Source organism: Carassius gibelio, chromosome A3, assembly GCF_023724105.1.
Source record: "Carassius gibelio isolate Cgi1373 ecotype wild population from Czech Republic chromosome A3, carGib1.2-hapl.c, whole genome shotgun sequence".
NCBI lineage: Eukaryota > Metazoa > Chordata > Actinopteri > Cypriniformes > Cyprinidae > Carassius > Carassius gibelio.
The window spans coordinates 7,993,328-8,010,519 of NC_068373.1; the positions used below are offsets into that span (position 1 = coordinate 7,993,328).

General features: G+C 38.9%; 1 protein-coding gene across 2 annotated transcripts; it reads left to right on the top strand.

Moving 5' to 3' along the window:
- Positions 1 to 12,332: 12,332 nt before the first annotated feature.
- Positions 12,333 to 16,985, top strand: LOC127940780 (uncharacterized). Of its 2 annotated transcripts, XM_052536163.1 has the most exons (3): positions 12,333 to 12,984; positions 13,063 to 13,452; positions 16,648 to 16,985. In XM_052536163.1, the coding sequence occupies exons 1-2, from the start codon at positions 12,562 to 12,564 to the stop codon at positions 13,447 to 13,449; spliced, it is 810 nt and encodes a 269-aa protein (XP_052392123.1). In that variant the 5' UTR covers positions 12,333 to 12,561; the 3' UTR covers positions 13,450 to 13,452; positions 16,648 to 16,985. The 2 variants fall into 2 exon arrangements, with proteins under 2 accessions (XP_052392123.1, XP_052392122.1); XM_052536162.1 differs by having other exon boundaries at positions 12,333 to 13,452.
- The last annotated feature ends 207 nt before the right edge of the window (positions 16,986 to 17,192 follow it).

Genomic DNA, 17,192 nt, shown 5'->3' on the forward strand with positions numbered 1-17,192 from the left:
AACGACCGCACCCAGAAAAGCACGGGTGAAACGACATCCTTATAAGGACGATCCATCATCTTTACAAAGTTCCACCCATTGAGCTCTTTTAGAGGGCTTTTACACTGGGCTCATTTGCTGCGGTAGGAGCCCGAGCACGATTGTTCCCTTCGCTGCCCGCAGCATTGGTCTGCTTTCACACTCAATAGTTGTATCAAACCCACGGGTGTTTCTGCAGTCACCTTACGCACATGGAAAGCGTCTGGAGAACACAACGCGACTGAGCATAGTTGTCATTTTTTGGTTATTTTTGACTTTTAGGAGTGTGTGGAACCAACCTCTGCTCTCTCGGGTGTTGAGGAAACAATGATATTGACAGTGTTACGCATGCGTGGGATACTTTACTTTACTTTACTTAAGTGCGAACCCAAGTCGGTGTTGCTTGAACATTCACGCGAACTGCGCCACATTTCGGGAGCAACCGAACTCAGACCACCTTCTCCAGGTAGTCTCGGGTTCGGCACCCCAGTGCGCACCAGGGTCCGATGACAGAGTTCACATTAGTGGTTTTTCATGCGAACTGTGCCCCGTTCCGCACTAAACTGCCAGTGTGAAAGCCCTCTTAGAGAAAATAGTTATTTAGGAAATGCTTGACATGGAAAGTGCAGTTTGAAATGCTCATGCTGTCATCAGCGGCAGCTGGATGAAATAATTGCATGCCGATGTGAATTGACTCGTTTAGTTTACACTCTAAGTAGATTGGTCTATCGAAGTGATATCCCAATTCATCGGTCAAAGATCTGATGAAGAGAGAGACGGACCAAAAGGCACAACTAATAAAACATTTGGGGTGAGTAAAACAACAACAAAAAATACTTTCATTCTTTTATCTAAATGTGATAGTCAAGAGATTTATAATGTTACAATTGTTTCAAATAAATGTTGTTGTTTTTTATTATTAATAACTGTGTACCAATATTGACTGAGAAATTTAAACATATTAATTTAAAAATATTATAAAATAGAAAACAGTTATTTTAAATAGAAATAACATTTGAGTAGCTATTGACTGTAATTGAAATAATGTAATACATTTTTTATTAAATAAATGCAGCCTTGCTGACTGTATGAGATGTATTTTTCATCTGTATTTTTTCTACTCAGTATTAGAGTAATATTTGATGCATAAACTTGCATAAAGTTTGTAAACCACTTTTCAATTTAATTTGTAAATCACTTTTCACAATTAATATAATTCAAAAATACAATTACATGATTGCATTTTGCATGTGTAGTAAACCCTTTCCCTTGACTTTACAGACAAGGTTAAGGAGTTTAAGTTGCACATTAATTTGACTATTAACAATTATAATACTTAATACCATTAAATAGTTTTCTTTTCTCTCAATACAATAAAGAAGGCGAGTGAAACCCCAACTGCTCATAATGTGCCCTGAGCATGTACATTTGCCATTTAAACCAGCACACTTGTCTTGTAATGTTACTGCTTATTGAGAGTGACACTGACAGTGGGGTGAAGTATCCAAGAACATCTTTTATGCTTAAATCTGATGTAATGTTTCAAAAAATAACATCATATTGCATGGTTCGTTTTTGTGGCAGAACAATGACAATGACAATCATATGTTAGGAAACACAACTAAGGATTTATTCTGAGCCAAAATGTGGATTGCTCTTGGCAGGAAAAATCAGGCACCTGACCTCAATCCAAATGTACATGTTTTGACCTGCAAACATTCAGCATTTGAGGATTGCAGGCAGCCCTCAGGAGCTCACTGAATGTAAAATATAAATCAAATTAAAAACTGAGTATGGCTACTGTTTTTAAAATTATTTTATATTCTAAAATGTGTCCATTATTGGGGAAACCAGGGCTAGATGTCACAATGGGGAAGTTGTCTCAAGGTATCTGTATATTATACAGTATGTCATAATGTGATTTATATCTCATTCCATAAAGATACCACAGACATTTCTAAATATGAATCTCTCTAGATTATGTCTACTGCCTCTCTACCCTTACGAAAGGAAAATATATTTACCAATATATTTCTTAAAATATATTGTGATATATTGTAATATATTATTTTCCCTTTTTATTTTCTAATATTTAATATATTTGAATACATTTAATAATATATTGATGATACATATATTATATAATACATTGCAAAATATACAAATGATTGCCGCTTTCAATATATTCCAATTTATTGGAAAAAATAAATATATATAAGAATATATGCCTAATATACTGCAATATATTTTTGTTTCATAAGGGTACGCATGGTCATCACTTTAATTCCCAGGACCTGGGACAATATTTTTCCTCAGCAGGGTAAGATACATTTAAGTAGGTCCCCTTCATAACCCGGGACCATTCCTGTGAAAAAGAATGCAACTCCTGTCTAAAACTCAGAGTGAAAAGCAGCTGATACTGGAATGTCCTTAACATATCCTTAAACAAACTTCTGCATTTCCCATTAAATTTACACATTTAGGTGGAGGATACAGTGAAGTTTCTGGAACATTCAGATAAGGATTCTAATTTTGCAAGCCAGTGCACTTTGTGTTGGCCACTAATGGCTAATGGAGTAAATAATTACAGAAGCAGCTTGCGATAAATCTGATTAGGCTTCTTCTCTGAGCTAAAGAAAGCTACGGGAAGACTGTTTTGCTGTAATTATATAGACTGCAGCATAATATTAATCCATGAGTCTTTTCGGGAAAGTCCAATCTGTCCAGAGCATTAGATTATTAATGTGTGAAAAAAAAAAAATGTATATAATTGGGATGAATCGTTATGACCTTTACCCTTAATAGATAGTGTGGTGGAAGCACAGATATATGTAGTTATATTAAAAGGTAGATTCTGAATAATTGCCACAGCAGGAATTGCAGATGCAAAGTTTAAGAAATGGAAATTCATTTATTTTGCAGTTTTTCTATAGCATATTATAGGTAAATCTTGCACTTTTCTCTTCTCCTTGAGTATAATGTGGTGTTCTATTTCAGTTCCAAATGGTCAGTGACTTCAAATTTGAAAAATTCAATATATAATAAAATCTTTTGTTATGTTATTAATAGCTATTAGGTTATTTTTGAAACTGATTAATCATAGTAATTAATTAAGTTGAGGCAGAAAGGCATGGATGATGCACTTATTTAACCAAAAAATTAAGTGTGATATTTTGGATACTTGTGCTTTTATTACGTAGAAGCAGGGGCTACTGAGATGTTGGATGTCAAACTAGACATCTTAAATTCATATTTAATGTTGTGTTCCTGTAGCTCAATTGGTAGAGCACTGCAGTTCGATTCCCCGTGAACACATGATAGGTAAAAATTGATAGCCTGAATGCACTGTAAGTCGCTTTGGATAAAAGTGTCTGCTAAATTTTAAATTAAATTGCTAAAATTTAATTTAATTTAATTTAATTTAATTTAATTTAATTTAATTTAATTTAATTTAATTTAATTTAATTCCTCATGTTTTCATTGTCTCTTGCTTTGTTCTGTGTAACTTGATGTCGGTGAATCTTGTCAAGTCAATCTGCTTGTTTTCTTTAATAAACTGCACTTGGGTTCATCAAACCTGCCAACAGTGGACTGATTAATTTAACACAAATATTGATTTTAATAGCGTTTAAATTAGCAAGATGCTAAGCTGACAATGGCATACTTCACTAAGCATGTAAATAATATAAATGTGACAAATAGAGATAACTCTAACAAATGTAAAAACAATGCAGTTCTTTCGATTTATTCCCCCTAAAAAAACCTGAAAAATATTATCAGCTCTTTTCAACATTAAAAATAATAATAATAATAATAATAATGATGATGATAATAAATGGGGTTTATTTGGTAGAAAATAAGATTGTTAAAAGGATTTCTGAAGGATTGTGTGACTAGAGAAAGGATGCCAAAAAATTTGAAAGTCAGCTTTGATTGTTCCTAATAAACTGTTTAACTGCTCCCCCAAGTGGATATTAAATTATGTTGTGGGATAATTAAATATATTCTTAATAAACTACAAACATAAAATTATATACTTTTATTTTGTTCTCACATTCTTTCTTGTAAGTCCTCCCTCAGAGTGGCACAGTTGAATGAGAGGCTCATTATGCAGCTCATTATGCAGGCCTTTGTCTTCTCAGGTGTAAATCACAATGATATTCATGATAGTTGACGCCTACTCGCATATGACTTTTACCAACAAAAAGTGTTTTAGAAAATTTAAATCAATATATTGTTTTCTGTGAGTGAGTAAACAAGATGATTTTCACATCATTCAGAAAGAAAAATTCTAGGCTACAAGCTCCAGTTCTCAACTTTTCCGGCAACCAATTTTATGTATGTGTTTTATTGCCTTATTCAAGTGATTTAACATTTTTAGTTTTTCAATAACCATGCATAACATTTTTTTTCTCAAAAATACAATCATGTACATGCATGCATTTCACATATTATTATAGCCCAGTTTGTGCTGATTACAGTGATATTAGACTTTACCCATTTAGATATTTATAAGAAACTGAAAAAAGCACAAATGTCAGGGCATGACAAAACTTCTCAAGGCCCCAAAAATACCCTTAGACTCCAGAGGGTTAAAATGAAGGCAAAGGCACACTAATGTGAAAAGGTTTCACATTCCATTGCACAAAATTGTACGGAGAACATCTTGGTTACGTATGTAACCCTCGTTCCCTGAAGGAGGGAATGGAGACGTTACAATCTCGCCCAAGAACCCAATCACCTTTGAGTGGTACAAAACGAGCCAATGGTACACAAAGTACCTTGGTCTGCAGGATTTGCATCACGAGCTCCGCCCCGCAGAGCGGGTATATAAGGAGCAACGCGCGCAACTCGCATTCAAGTCTTCGCTGAGGAGCCGAGCCAGTGATCCGGCCATTCAGCGGAAAAGCAATGTGGCAAGGGACGTAATCTCTCCGTTCCCTCATTCAGGAAACGAGGGTTACATACGTAACCAAGACGTTCCCTTTCAGTTGGTCACGTTCAACGTTACTAATGGGGTCCCTAACAAAACTCCACATGGCTGTCTTCCACATGGAAGTTTCGGTGGCAGGCTGGAGTCATGGTCACTTGGAGCGTGCCCTGTTGCCATGCCCATCTGGGGACTTGGCCGTGAAGCCAGTGCTGAACCGGTCTCATATGGAGTAACCCGAGGGGTATGACCGATACCGCAGACGTCATATGCCCCAGGAGCATCTGAAACAGTTTAAGTGGAACCGCTCTCTTGTCCTCGAATTGTCTCAGGCAATTCAGCAGTGATTGTGCTCGCTCGTTCGTAAGCCGCGCGGACATGGCGACCGATTCTATTTCCATACCGAGAAAAGAGATCCTCTGCACAGGGGAGAGCTTGCTCTTATCCCAGTTATGCCTGCTACTCGAAAGCAAACCAAAGAAACGGTCTGTGTCGAGGAAGAATGGAGACATGGCTTTGCATGGAAACTGGCAAGGGGAGAGGAGAACGAGAGCGGCGAGGAAGCATGTCGCAAACTGTCATTCGTGGCCTCTTGGGACCCGGAGGTAGAGGAAACAGCTCTTTTAGTGAAGGTTTGGGTACCACCGGCCACAGGGCCAGTAGCGGAACAAAAAGAAAATGAGAACAAAGGATTCTCCCCTGGCCCTCCTCGGGGGAAAGAGTGGTCCTGCTACCATCTCCTGACAAAGCTGACGTCTCCAACTCCGGGTCGCCCGTCTCAGGAAAGCCGCTTGGCCTGGCTTTTGGCAGGCTTAGGGGAAGAGACGGGTTGCGCCACCATTCTGCGGCCATCTCCTCACTGCGGCCGGGGTGAAGGCTGCTGCTGTGGCCGAGCGGGAGTGGAGGAGGGCGCAAGTGGGCGCCCTCGGCTACGAGCAGGCTGAGGCAACTGCGCCAGTGGTGGGGTGGAGGCAGCAGTGGGCCGCCGGGGCAGGATGTGTTTGATGGTCTCAGACTGCTTCTGGGTGGCAGAGAACTGCTGGGCAAAGCTCTCTTCCGTGTCGGCAAAGAGGCCATCCTGGGAGACCAGGGAGTTGAGGAGCTGAGCCCGATCAGACTCCCTCATGTCTGCCAGGTTTAGCCATAGGTGGCGCTCCAGGACCACCAAAGTGGACATCACCTGACCCAAGGAGCGTGCAGTGACCTTCGTGGCCCAGAGAGCGAGGTCGGTAGCAGTGCGCGCCTCCTGCAAAACCCCTGGGTCAGCACTGCCCTCGTGCAGCTGCCAATGCAGCTTGGCCTGATAGACATGAAGTGAGGACATGACATGCAGGGCAGAAGTGGCCTGGCCCGCAGCTCTGTAAGCCTTGGCCACAAGCGTGGACGAGAACTTACAGGCTTTGGAGGGCAGCTTGGGACCACCATGCCAAGCGGAGGCTCCACAGGGGAAATCCCAGATATCGAGGGCAGTGAAGGTGGAAGAAGTACCAGAATGGTTTCAAGCAGTTAAAGGTGCCTTCCATGAACTGGTTACTTCCTGGTGCACTACCGGGAAGAAAGGAACCAGAGGGGGGTGCTAAAATAACTTCCGTCCTTCGGATGAGACGTTAAACCGAGGTCCTGACTCTCTGTGGTCATTAAAAATCCCAGGATGTATTTCGTAAAGAGTAGAGGTGTGACCTCGGCATCCTGGCTAAATTCGCCCATTGACCTCTGACCATCATGGCCTCCTAACAATCCCCATATCCGCTGATTGGCTTCATCACTCTGTCTCTTCTCCACCAGTAAGCTGGTGTGTGGTGGGCGTTCTGGCGCACTATGGCTGCCGTCGCATCATCCAGGTGGATGCTGCACACTGGTGGTGGATGAGGAGATAACCCTTGACTATGTAAGCGCTTTGAGTGTCTAGAAAAGCGCTATATAAATGTAAAGAATTAGAACGAGGTGTGGCAGAGGGGACTCTATACCTCTTAAGTTAATCGAGTCTTGATCTCAATGCCGAGATGGTCATTTTCCCGCAATGAGAACAGGAGCCATCCACAAACGCGTTCTCAGCGTGCTGGAAGCCCAGACACGTGACACAGTGATCGTGGCCGTCACGAGGAGCGATGTATTGACCGCACCCAGAAACACACGGGCGAAATTACATCTTTAAAAAGACGCAAATCGGGCCGTATCTCTTTTGTGAAAGAAATTTGCTCTTTCAGAGGTGTTGAAGCGTTCAGGGGAACGCGGGAGCTGTCGCAGGAAACCCAGACGAACCACTGAATCGCGCCGTCACACCAACACCAGTGACACTTGCTTGTAGCACTCCGGTGAAAGCAGCAAGCGATGTGCTCGGCTCTGAAGCAAAAGCTTGAATGTGAGTTGCTCCCGTTGCTCCTTATATACCCACTCTGCGGGGCGGAGCTAGCAATGCAAATCCCGCAGACCAAGGTACTTTGTGTACCATTGGCTCGTTTTGTACCACTTGAAGGTGATTGGGCTCTCGGGCGAGATCCCATTCGTAACGTCGAACGTGACCGACTGAAAGGGAACTCTGACCTGCAAATTTGTATGTTGAGAAGGCACATGATTAATAACAGATAATGCCACAGTAGTGACCGCAGCTATAGACCATGTAGACCTCTGCCCCTTTTCAGAACTGTGCTTGTTGTCTTCTGTCTTCCAGTTGTATTTCCACAGCTAGTAAAGATAAGGCTTATACATTTATAAAATAACTGCTCGTTTTAATATCATTCCGGTCTAGTGACATCAGCTTCAAACATTACAATGGACATGATAACTTTAACGTTAACTCTACAATAAGTAAATCCACTTCACCAGCTAATTATTCTTCAACAGTGATGCTATAAAGTTACCACAAAAGCGTCAAAGACAACATTCTGAAGATGGCAGTGCGCTTGATTCTCTGGTGCATAGGCTTCAGGATTTAGAACCTCTCTGAATGATTTCTAAACCAATTTTTTATTTTTTTTCGCCATCTTGGATGGATTTTCTTTACTGACTTCTTGCAGTGTATTATGGGATTACTTTCTCCCTGAAGCTTAAATATAATGATTTAGAATGTTTTACTAAAAAGTTCCTTTACTGCACTTTACACTGGTAGTGTGTCTGTCAAATGGATAAATTCAATCATTTTGGAGATTTTGATTGTGAATTTCTTTATTCTATTCTTTTTTTCTCTGTTTGTGTGACGTATGTTCTAAGATTCAAATATACATGTATGTGATTTTTATGCATGACTAGTTCTGAAACATACAATGTATTTCTGTGAAAGATTTCAGTATTTAAAGCATAAAGGGAAAATTATGATAAACACTAAGATAACAAAAGTTATAGTTAGAATTAGTGTATCTACAGGCAGAGAGGGAAATGAGAGATGTAGTAAAAGGGCACAGAAGAGCGCTTCTAACCCTTGCACAAGCCTGAAGGCACCTCAACCTTTTATTTTTCTGTATGTAAGAAATTGTAGTCCTGGCAGGGGAAAATGGAGAGGGAGCAGCAAGCTCCTGTCTCTCAGCTCTCTCGATGCTGCTGTGTTGTTTGCAGGGACTTGTGGGTGAAGAGGGAACAATGCAATTTAGCGTTGGAGTGGACTCAAAAGAGTTGCTTCCGCCCCACAGACTTTCAGTAAGTGCATCAGTCCGAGTACCTGCTGGTTAACTGACATAGGAGAGAGTCACGGAGAAACAGTCCCAATTCTCCTACTTCAGCCGCCTCTGGGTCAGCAGGGACAGAGAAACACAGAAATGTGTAAACTATAGTCTTATGTCCTTCACAGTGTAGCTTTCAGTCATGCTAAAAATAGACAGAAGAATGTTAAAATTATGTAACTTTGAAAAGGCATCTCTTTGGAATCCACCTCAGCTTGAACAAATGATTTTGGGAGCCAAACTACAGTTTTGTATTTATGATTGCTGGCTTTTTTTAAATAGATGCACTAGTCTTCTGTAAAGTTACTCAACTGGGGCTGTTTTTACCATTAACATATAAAAGTCTCACTTACACTCTCTCATACATATTTGTTCATAAACTTCATTTGTATCCACACACTCCTACACACTCATCCATATTATGTTCCAGTCTTTCTCCATCTTTAAATGCAGTTTTATTGCATGAATTTACCATATGCATGTAAATTGACAGCACTGTACACTATGTAAGTGTGAAAATGTACACTTTACCATACTTTTAAAAGAGTATAAATATCGTTGTCAATGAACCTTTATCACGATAAACTATGATAAACTAAACAATGACTATAATTAAATGTATAATGCAATATTGTTGACGAATAAAAACGAGACTAAATGTGGTTTACAAAATAAAAACTATGCTAAAATGTCTCTTTATTTTCTTTGACCAAAATGAGACAAAACAAAATGTTATAAAATTATTTTGTCTCGTTTAGTCGCGTTATTATTATTATTATTATTTTGCAGTATTTGTGTATCCTGTGTCTCACTTGAGGGGCTGCATCAGGTCGCACTGCGCAGAAGCAGGCGACGTCAATTCCTCAAGCCCCACTCATGGCATTATTCAGAAGACGACAACAAACAAAGTTGACACAGAGAAAGGGACAGATGTGTGTATTTCTAACATGTTTGGCTGGTAAAATAAATGTTGAAAATTCAAATCAGAGCATCTTCCTTGTCTGGAATTAATGTATCCTTGAGTCTATAAGGAAACAATAATATAATAAGATAACATTGTTTGAAATGTTTTTGTTTAAAACAAATGATTGGTTTCTTCTATACTGCTAGGTACTTATACTATATTGACTTGGTTAAATAGAACTGCATTACTAAAAAGAGACTAAAATAAAATTTTCACTTGCTAAAACTAGACTAAATGTCATCAGTTTTCGTTGACTAAAACTAGACGAAAATGGAATCGCTGACTAATTCTGACTAAAATAAGACTAAAATGCTCAGATTTTAGTTGACTAAAAAGTGTATGAACGTGACTAAAACTAATAAAAACTAAAATGACAGCTTCACACAAAGACTAGACTAAAACTAAAATTAAAACAGTACGCCAAAAACAACACTAGTCAGGTCAAAGTGTCTGAATAATTTTTTCACTGTATAAATCAATTTTGGGTATAATATGTCTCAATTTACTTTATTTTGCTATGTTTCCTTACATAAATTAACTATACCCACTATGTCTTGCACGCACTAGTACAAATAAATAAATAATAATAATATCTGGTATCTGAATCATTTTTGGTTTAACTGTATATTGTGGTTTCACCAATGGCACTAAGTGGCCCATTCTTGGCCGTATAAACCTGGAAAGTAGACAGACTTTATGCTGATAAGTCTTACTAGGCAAGACTTCCTCTCTATCAGTGAGAAGAGTCAAACACTTCAGGAGCCTAATAAAGGTAAATTTAAGGAAGAGGGTCATTTTGACCCGATGATGGCTGTCATGTGGCCTTGAGTAGAGGTCCAATTTATTCCAATGACCTATTGCAGAGTCTCAAGAAGCAGAAACAGCCTCTTGATTGTCCAAAAAATAAATAAATGAAGCATAGATTTCACACTTTTCCTGTGCTCTCAGCTGGGCAACAGTACTGGCCTTGTGGTTACTTGACGTTTTCCTTTTATGCTTATAACCTTATATAATCTTCTTTGGAATTATAAATGTAGCAGTGGATTTAGGCAATGATTTCATTGTGCCCTGAAAAGGGTCTTTTTATTTTCCTCTCTTTTGTTTACATCCACCTTTTTTGTGACATTTCAAAAAGTAGCTGCTGATTTTCAAACTTTTTCTTCCAGATTATTGTGTATGTTCCCTTTTGGCATTATCATACGCAAATTCAGCAATTCATAGAGATCTCAAGTGCATATTCTGTTGTAATTGAGCTCTGAAATTGCCACAGAGCTCTTTGAATATGAACTGATCTATCTGTTTTAGAATCGCAGACGCTTAATCATTGCTGATTGTGATGCAGAAACACTTCTAGACAAAGCGTTGTATTTCTCCTCTAGTGTGCTATATCGCCACATATACAACCTTCTGTTTTGGTTGTTCACTTCTCTCATTATTATTTATTAATTATTATTTGGAAAGCAGTGAAGCACGGGGGTTTCACGACTATTATTAATGGGCTGTGTTCTGGGCCATCAATCTCACATTCTTCTAAAGTGTATTATGTTAATGCTGCGTCCAAGTAAAACATCTCATGCTGAATTGTTGTGCTCTGTTATACGTATCCAAACAAGAAAAACGTCTGTTAGTTTCCAGATATTTTATGATTGTTGTAGCTTGATGAGCTGATTAAAATCCTCACCCTACATTTGAATAGTTGACCCATTTTCTTATTAAAGATGCATTGGTAAGCATTAAGTATGGTTTAGTCATACATTGAGAAGTAAATCTGATCGCATAGAGTTGTCTTGTCCAATATGTTTATCATGGAGCATATTATTGCATGAGGGTAGAGAAAAAATAAAGAAAAAATAATGGATAGTTTGCCACAATCTGACCAAGAATAAATGATGAAATATGTCTGCTGCTATATTTGTCTAGATGTTTATGTACTGTTAATTGATTCAAATGATTAATCACAATAAATCTGCCAAAATGTGGGCAATTGTATTGCATGTTAATAAGAAATATTTAAAATTCTGCACTATTTAATATATTTGGGACATCGTTACTCTTTTGAATAGAAAGTCAGATGTTCATTCTTCCATCATTCTCAAATTATGCTGAATGACACAATCCCCACATTTTACACAAAACTTGAATGAAATAAATGCAAGATGTAATGTAAGATAGTATGTAATAGATTTTTCCACAAAACAGCCCATTAGTGTTTTTTATTTTATTTATTGTGTGTTTCACATTATATCACATACTTCATGAATTCAATATGTATGTATGTACTACAATGTAAAATAGAATTTTAAAAAGAGAAAAATTTACAAGAAAATGCTATATTTTTTTCTATTCAAAAATGTTTAATTCAATGTGCATTGCCATTTCTTGGTAATTGACTAAGAAATTTGTAAGCCATTTCTGATTTAAAATGTAAAAACCAAGCACTCCCCCTTTTTTCAGTGTTTGTAAGACAGTTAATGAATTTAATACTGTGTTGCCTGAGGCCGAGTCTATAGGGTTATGATAGCCTTAAAACTGCACTTTAGGAAGGTCAAATATTCAGTGTGTGGGGAAAGGCAGATAAACAAGTCTTTGTCACCAGATAAATATATGCAGATAATTAATGTGTGTCCACTGGGAGGGTATAGGATGATTTCACATCATGTAGAAAAAGAACGTCACTTCCTGTTTGCTGTTGACGGCTGTACTGCGTTTGAGCTCCGTCACTATATTCTTTTCATTGACTATTTTTAACTTAAAAATCTATTTTATACATCATTGTTTCCGTTTATATAACGCGTGAATATATCCTCTATTGTATTCTACAACAAAAACAATCAGAGCGCCTCGCTATCACTAGTTTTATTTTGATCTCCCGGGTCCGCTATTAGCTTTTAGCCAGTTAGCATCAGCAAGCGTGTTTGCTGCTAACTGCGCTTACATTGCTAATACTCTATTCTCACACATTACCACTGCTGTACTCACTGTTACTTGCTTTAATGGCGGATGAATGTCTCCACTCTGTGCAGCTCGAGCTCGAGGCCGTGGGGAAGCAGATTCGCGACCTGGAACAGAGGCAGGCCCAGCTGAGAGAGCGGAGAGCCGCGCTGGAATCATCCCGGGCTGACGCTCACAAGTCAAGGGTAAGTATACAGCGTGCTGTTAACAGTCCCACCACGTCTACTCCGTGTGTTTCTCTGCGCAGGCCCGGTGCACCCAGGACGCGATCTTCCCAGATGTCCTTCACTGCGACGCCGGGACACCACGGACCCTGGGTGCATCCACAGCGGAGGACGCGAGCTGGGTCCCGGGCGACTACTTCTCCCCCTCCTGCCTTCGAGCTCTCCATCCAGAACCGCTTCGCTCCCCTCCGCGAGACAGGACGCGACGCTGTGATCATCGGAGACTCCATCGTCCGACACGTAAGTGCTACGTTAGCCGAAGGTAAAGTGCACACTCATTGTTTGCCTGGTGCTCGTGTTCTCGATGTTTCTGCGCAGATACCCGCGATCCTGAAGGACGGCGAGAGCCCCAGAGCGGTCGTGCTTCACGCCGGGGTTAACGACACCATGCTGCGGCAGACGGAGACGCTGAAGAGGGACTTCAGGAGCCTGATCGAGACGGTTCGCAGCACGATGCCCACGGCGACGATCGTCGTGTCAGGACCACTGCCCACGTATCGACGAGGACATGAAAGGTTCAGTAGACTTTTTGCTTTAAATGAATGGTTGTTGTCATGGTGTAAAGAACAGAAACTGCTATTTGTTAATAACTGGAATCTTTTCTGGGAGCGTCCTAGACTGTTTCGCGCTGATGGATTACACCCCAGCAGAATTGGAGTGGAGCTTCTCTCTGACAACATCTCCAGGACACTTCGCTCCATGTGACTAGTAAGACAATTCTCAAATAACCATTATGATGAGTTTTGTTCTAACCGCTTAAATGCTAAAGGTACTTGCGCTGTAAAACCTATTAAGACTGTGTCTGTTCCCCGAATAGTGAGGTCAAAATATAAATATAATGTAGGATCTAGAAAAAATCTTATCGTAATTAAACCAGAAAAATGTAAAGTAAATGAACAAAAAAAATGTTTAAAGTTTGGGCTCATAAATATTAGATCACTCGCACCAAAAGCAGTTATTGTAAATGAAATGATCACAGATAATAGTTTTGATTTACTCTGCTTGACTGAAACCTGGCTAAAACCAAATGATTATTTTGGTCTAAATGAGTCTACTCCACCAAACTACTGTTATAAGCATGAGCCCCGTCAGACTGGTCGTGGCGGGGGTGTTGCAACAATATATAGTGATATTCTCAATGTTACCCAGAAAACAGGATACAGGTTTAACTCATTTGAAATACTTCTGCTAAATGTTACTCTGTCAGACATGCAAAAGAAATCTAATGTATCTCTTGCTCTGGCTACTGTGTATAGACCACCAGGGCCGTATACAGAATTCCTGAAAGAATTTGCAGATTTCCTCTCAGACCTTCTAGTTACAGTTGATAAGGCGCTAATCATGGGAGATTTTAATATTCACGTTGATAATGCAAATGATACATTAGGACTTGCGTTTACTGACCTAATAAACTCCTTTGGAGTCAAGCAAAATGTCACCGGGCCCACTCATCGTTTTAATCATACACTAGATTTAATTATATCGCATGGAATCGATCTTACTGCTATAGATATTCTACCTCAAAGTGATGATATTACAGACCATTTCCTTGTATCGTGCATGCTGCGTATAACTGATATTAACTATATGTCGCAGCGTTACCGTCTGGGCAGAACTATTGTTCCAGCCACCAAAGAAAGATTTGCAAATAACCTGCCTGATCTATCTCAACTGCTAATTGTACCCAAAAATACACACGAATTAGACGAAATTACTGACAACATGGGCACTATTTTCTCTAATACATTAGAAGCTGTTGCCCCAATCAAATTGAAAAAAGTTAGAGAAAAACGTACTGTACCATGGTATAACAGTAATACTCACTCTCTCAAGAAATTAACTCGTAGTCTTTAACGCAAATGGAGAAAAACTAACTTAGAAGTTTTTAGAATTGCATGGAAAAACAGTATGTCCAGCTATAGACAGGCTCTAAAAACTGCTAGGGCAGAGCATATCCACAAACTCATAGAAAATAACCAAAACAATCCTAGGTTTTTATTTAGCACAGTGGCTAAGTTAACAAATTACCAGATGCCACCTGATTCAAATATTCCACCAACGTTAAATAGTAATGACTTTATGAATTTCTTCACTGATAAAATAGATAAAATTAGAAATACAATAGCGAATGTATATTCTACAGCGTCTAACACTTCAGTTTCATCCATCGCACCCAAAGATAAACTGCAGTGCTTTACAACCATAGGACAGGAAGAGCTAAATAAACTTATCACTGTATCTAAACCAACAACATGTTTATTAGATCCTGTATCCTCAAAATTACTGAAAGAGCTGTTACCTGTAGCAGAAGAAACGCTTCTCAATATCATAAACTCGTCGTTAACTTTAGGACACGTCCCAAAACCATTCAAGCTGGCGGTTATCAAGCCTCTTATTAAGAAACCAAAACTAGATCCTAGAGTACTGGCAAATTATAGGCCTATCTCAAATCTTCCATTTATGTCTAAAATTTTAGAGAAAGTTGTGTCTGCTTAATTGAGCACCTTCCTGCATAAAAATGATATGTATGAAGAATTTCAGTCAGGTTTTAGGCCCCACCATAGCACAGAAACTGCACTTGTTAAAATTACAAATGACCTGCTCCTTGCGTCAGACCAAGGCTGCATCTCATTTCTAGTCTTACTTGATCTTAGTGCTGCGTTCGACACCATAGATCATGACATACTCATAGATCGATTACAAAACTATACAGGTATTCAAGGGCAGGCTCTAAGATGGTTTAGATCCTACCTGTCCGATCGCTACCATTTTGTTTACTTAAATGGGGAGTCATCTCATTTATCATCAGTAAAATATGGAGTGCCAGAAGGATCCGTCCTAGGTCCCCTTCTATTTTCAATATATATGTTGCCCCTTGGTAATATTATTAGAAAATACGGAATTAGCTTCCACTGTTATGCTGATGATACTCAGCTATATATCTCAACGAGACCAGATGAAACTTCCCAATTATCTAAGCTAACAGAGTGTGTTAAAAATATAAAAGATTGGATGACACACAATTTTCTCCAATTAAATTCGGATAAGACAGAGATACTAATTATTGGACCAAAAAACACTACACAGAATCTTGTAGATTACAATCTGCAACTAGACGGATGTACTGTTACTTCCTCTACAGTCAGAAATCTGGGTGTTATATTAGACAGCAATTTGTCTTTTGAAAATCATATTTCCAATGTTACAAAAACTGCATTCTTCCATCTTAGAAACATTGCCAAGCTACGAAACATGTTATCTGTTTCTGATGCAGAAAAGCTAGTTCATGCATTCATGACCTCTAGACTGGACTATTGTAATGCACTTCTAGGTGGTTGTCCTGCTTCTTCAATAAACAAGCTACAGGTAGTCCAAAATGCAGCAGCTAGAGTCCTTACCAGGTCAAGAAAATATGATCATATTACCCCAATTTTACAGTCTCTGCACTGGCTACCTATTAAGTTCCGTATCAGTTACAAATTATCATTACTTACCTATAAGGCCCTAAATGATTTAGCTCCAGCGTACCTAACTAGCCTTCTACCACGTTACAGCCCATCACGCACCCTAAGGTCAAAAAACGCTGGACTTTTGGTCATTCCTAGGATAGCAAAGTCCACTAAAGGAGGTAGAGCTTTCTCACATTTGGCTCCCAAACTCTGGAATAGCCTTCCTGATAATGTTCGGGGTTCTGACACACTCTCTCTGTTTAAATCTAAAAACACATCACTTTCGCCAAGCATTCAAATAATGTATCTTTTTAATTGTGAGTGTAGTTGCATCTGTTCAAAGTTGCATTTTTATTCATTAGCTTGGGTTAAACTAATTTTACTTTGTTGGATCAGCAGCTATGCTAATGATGTCTGTATTTTGTTTCTATGTTTCGCCACGGGATGTAACTAGGATTTAAACAAGCTCCAGTCTGGATCCAGAACACCTGAGAAGAGATGATGCTGACCCTCAGAGGACCCCAGATGATGCTAACCCTGAATCAACAAACAGAACTAACAATTATTGCTAAATGTGTGACTGAATCATATAATAACTTAATTAATAATATTGATAGTTCATCGTCTAGCTGACTACGTCTTGTATTATTATTATTATTTTTTTTTTTTCTAAAATCCTGTCAAATGTGCACAAACTACTAGCTACTACTAAATATTGTAGAAACATAATTTTCTGTAAAGTTGCTTTGTAACGATTTATTTTGTAAAAAGCGCTATACAAATAAACTTGAATTGAATTGAATTGAACATCAGATACATTTCCACAGAAACATTAGGATATTTCCTTCCTGTTAGGTATTGCCTCAGTGGCAGCTTTTGTACCTTTTTGTAAGAGTGTACATAACCCAAACCCTCTGGTCCCAATATATCATTGTTTATTTGACATATGTTATTGGTCTTCTTGACTCAAATGCCATGTTATCTCCAAAGGTCTTGAAT

Excerpts from the sequence above, each read along its gene's own strand:
- LOC127940780 (XM_052536162.1), top strand. The coding sequence starts at position 12,562 with ATGGCGGATGAATGTCTCCACTCTGTGCAGCTCGAGCTCGAGGCCGTG.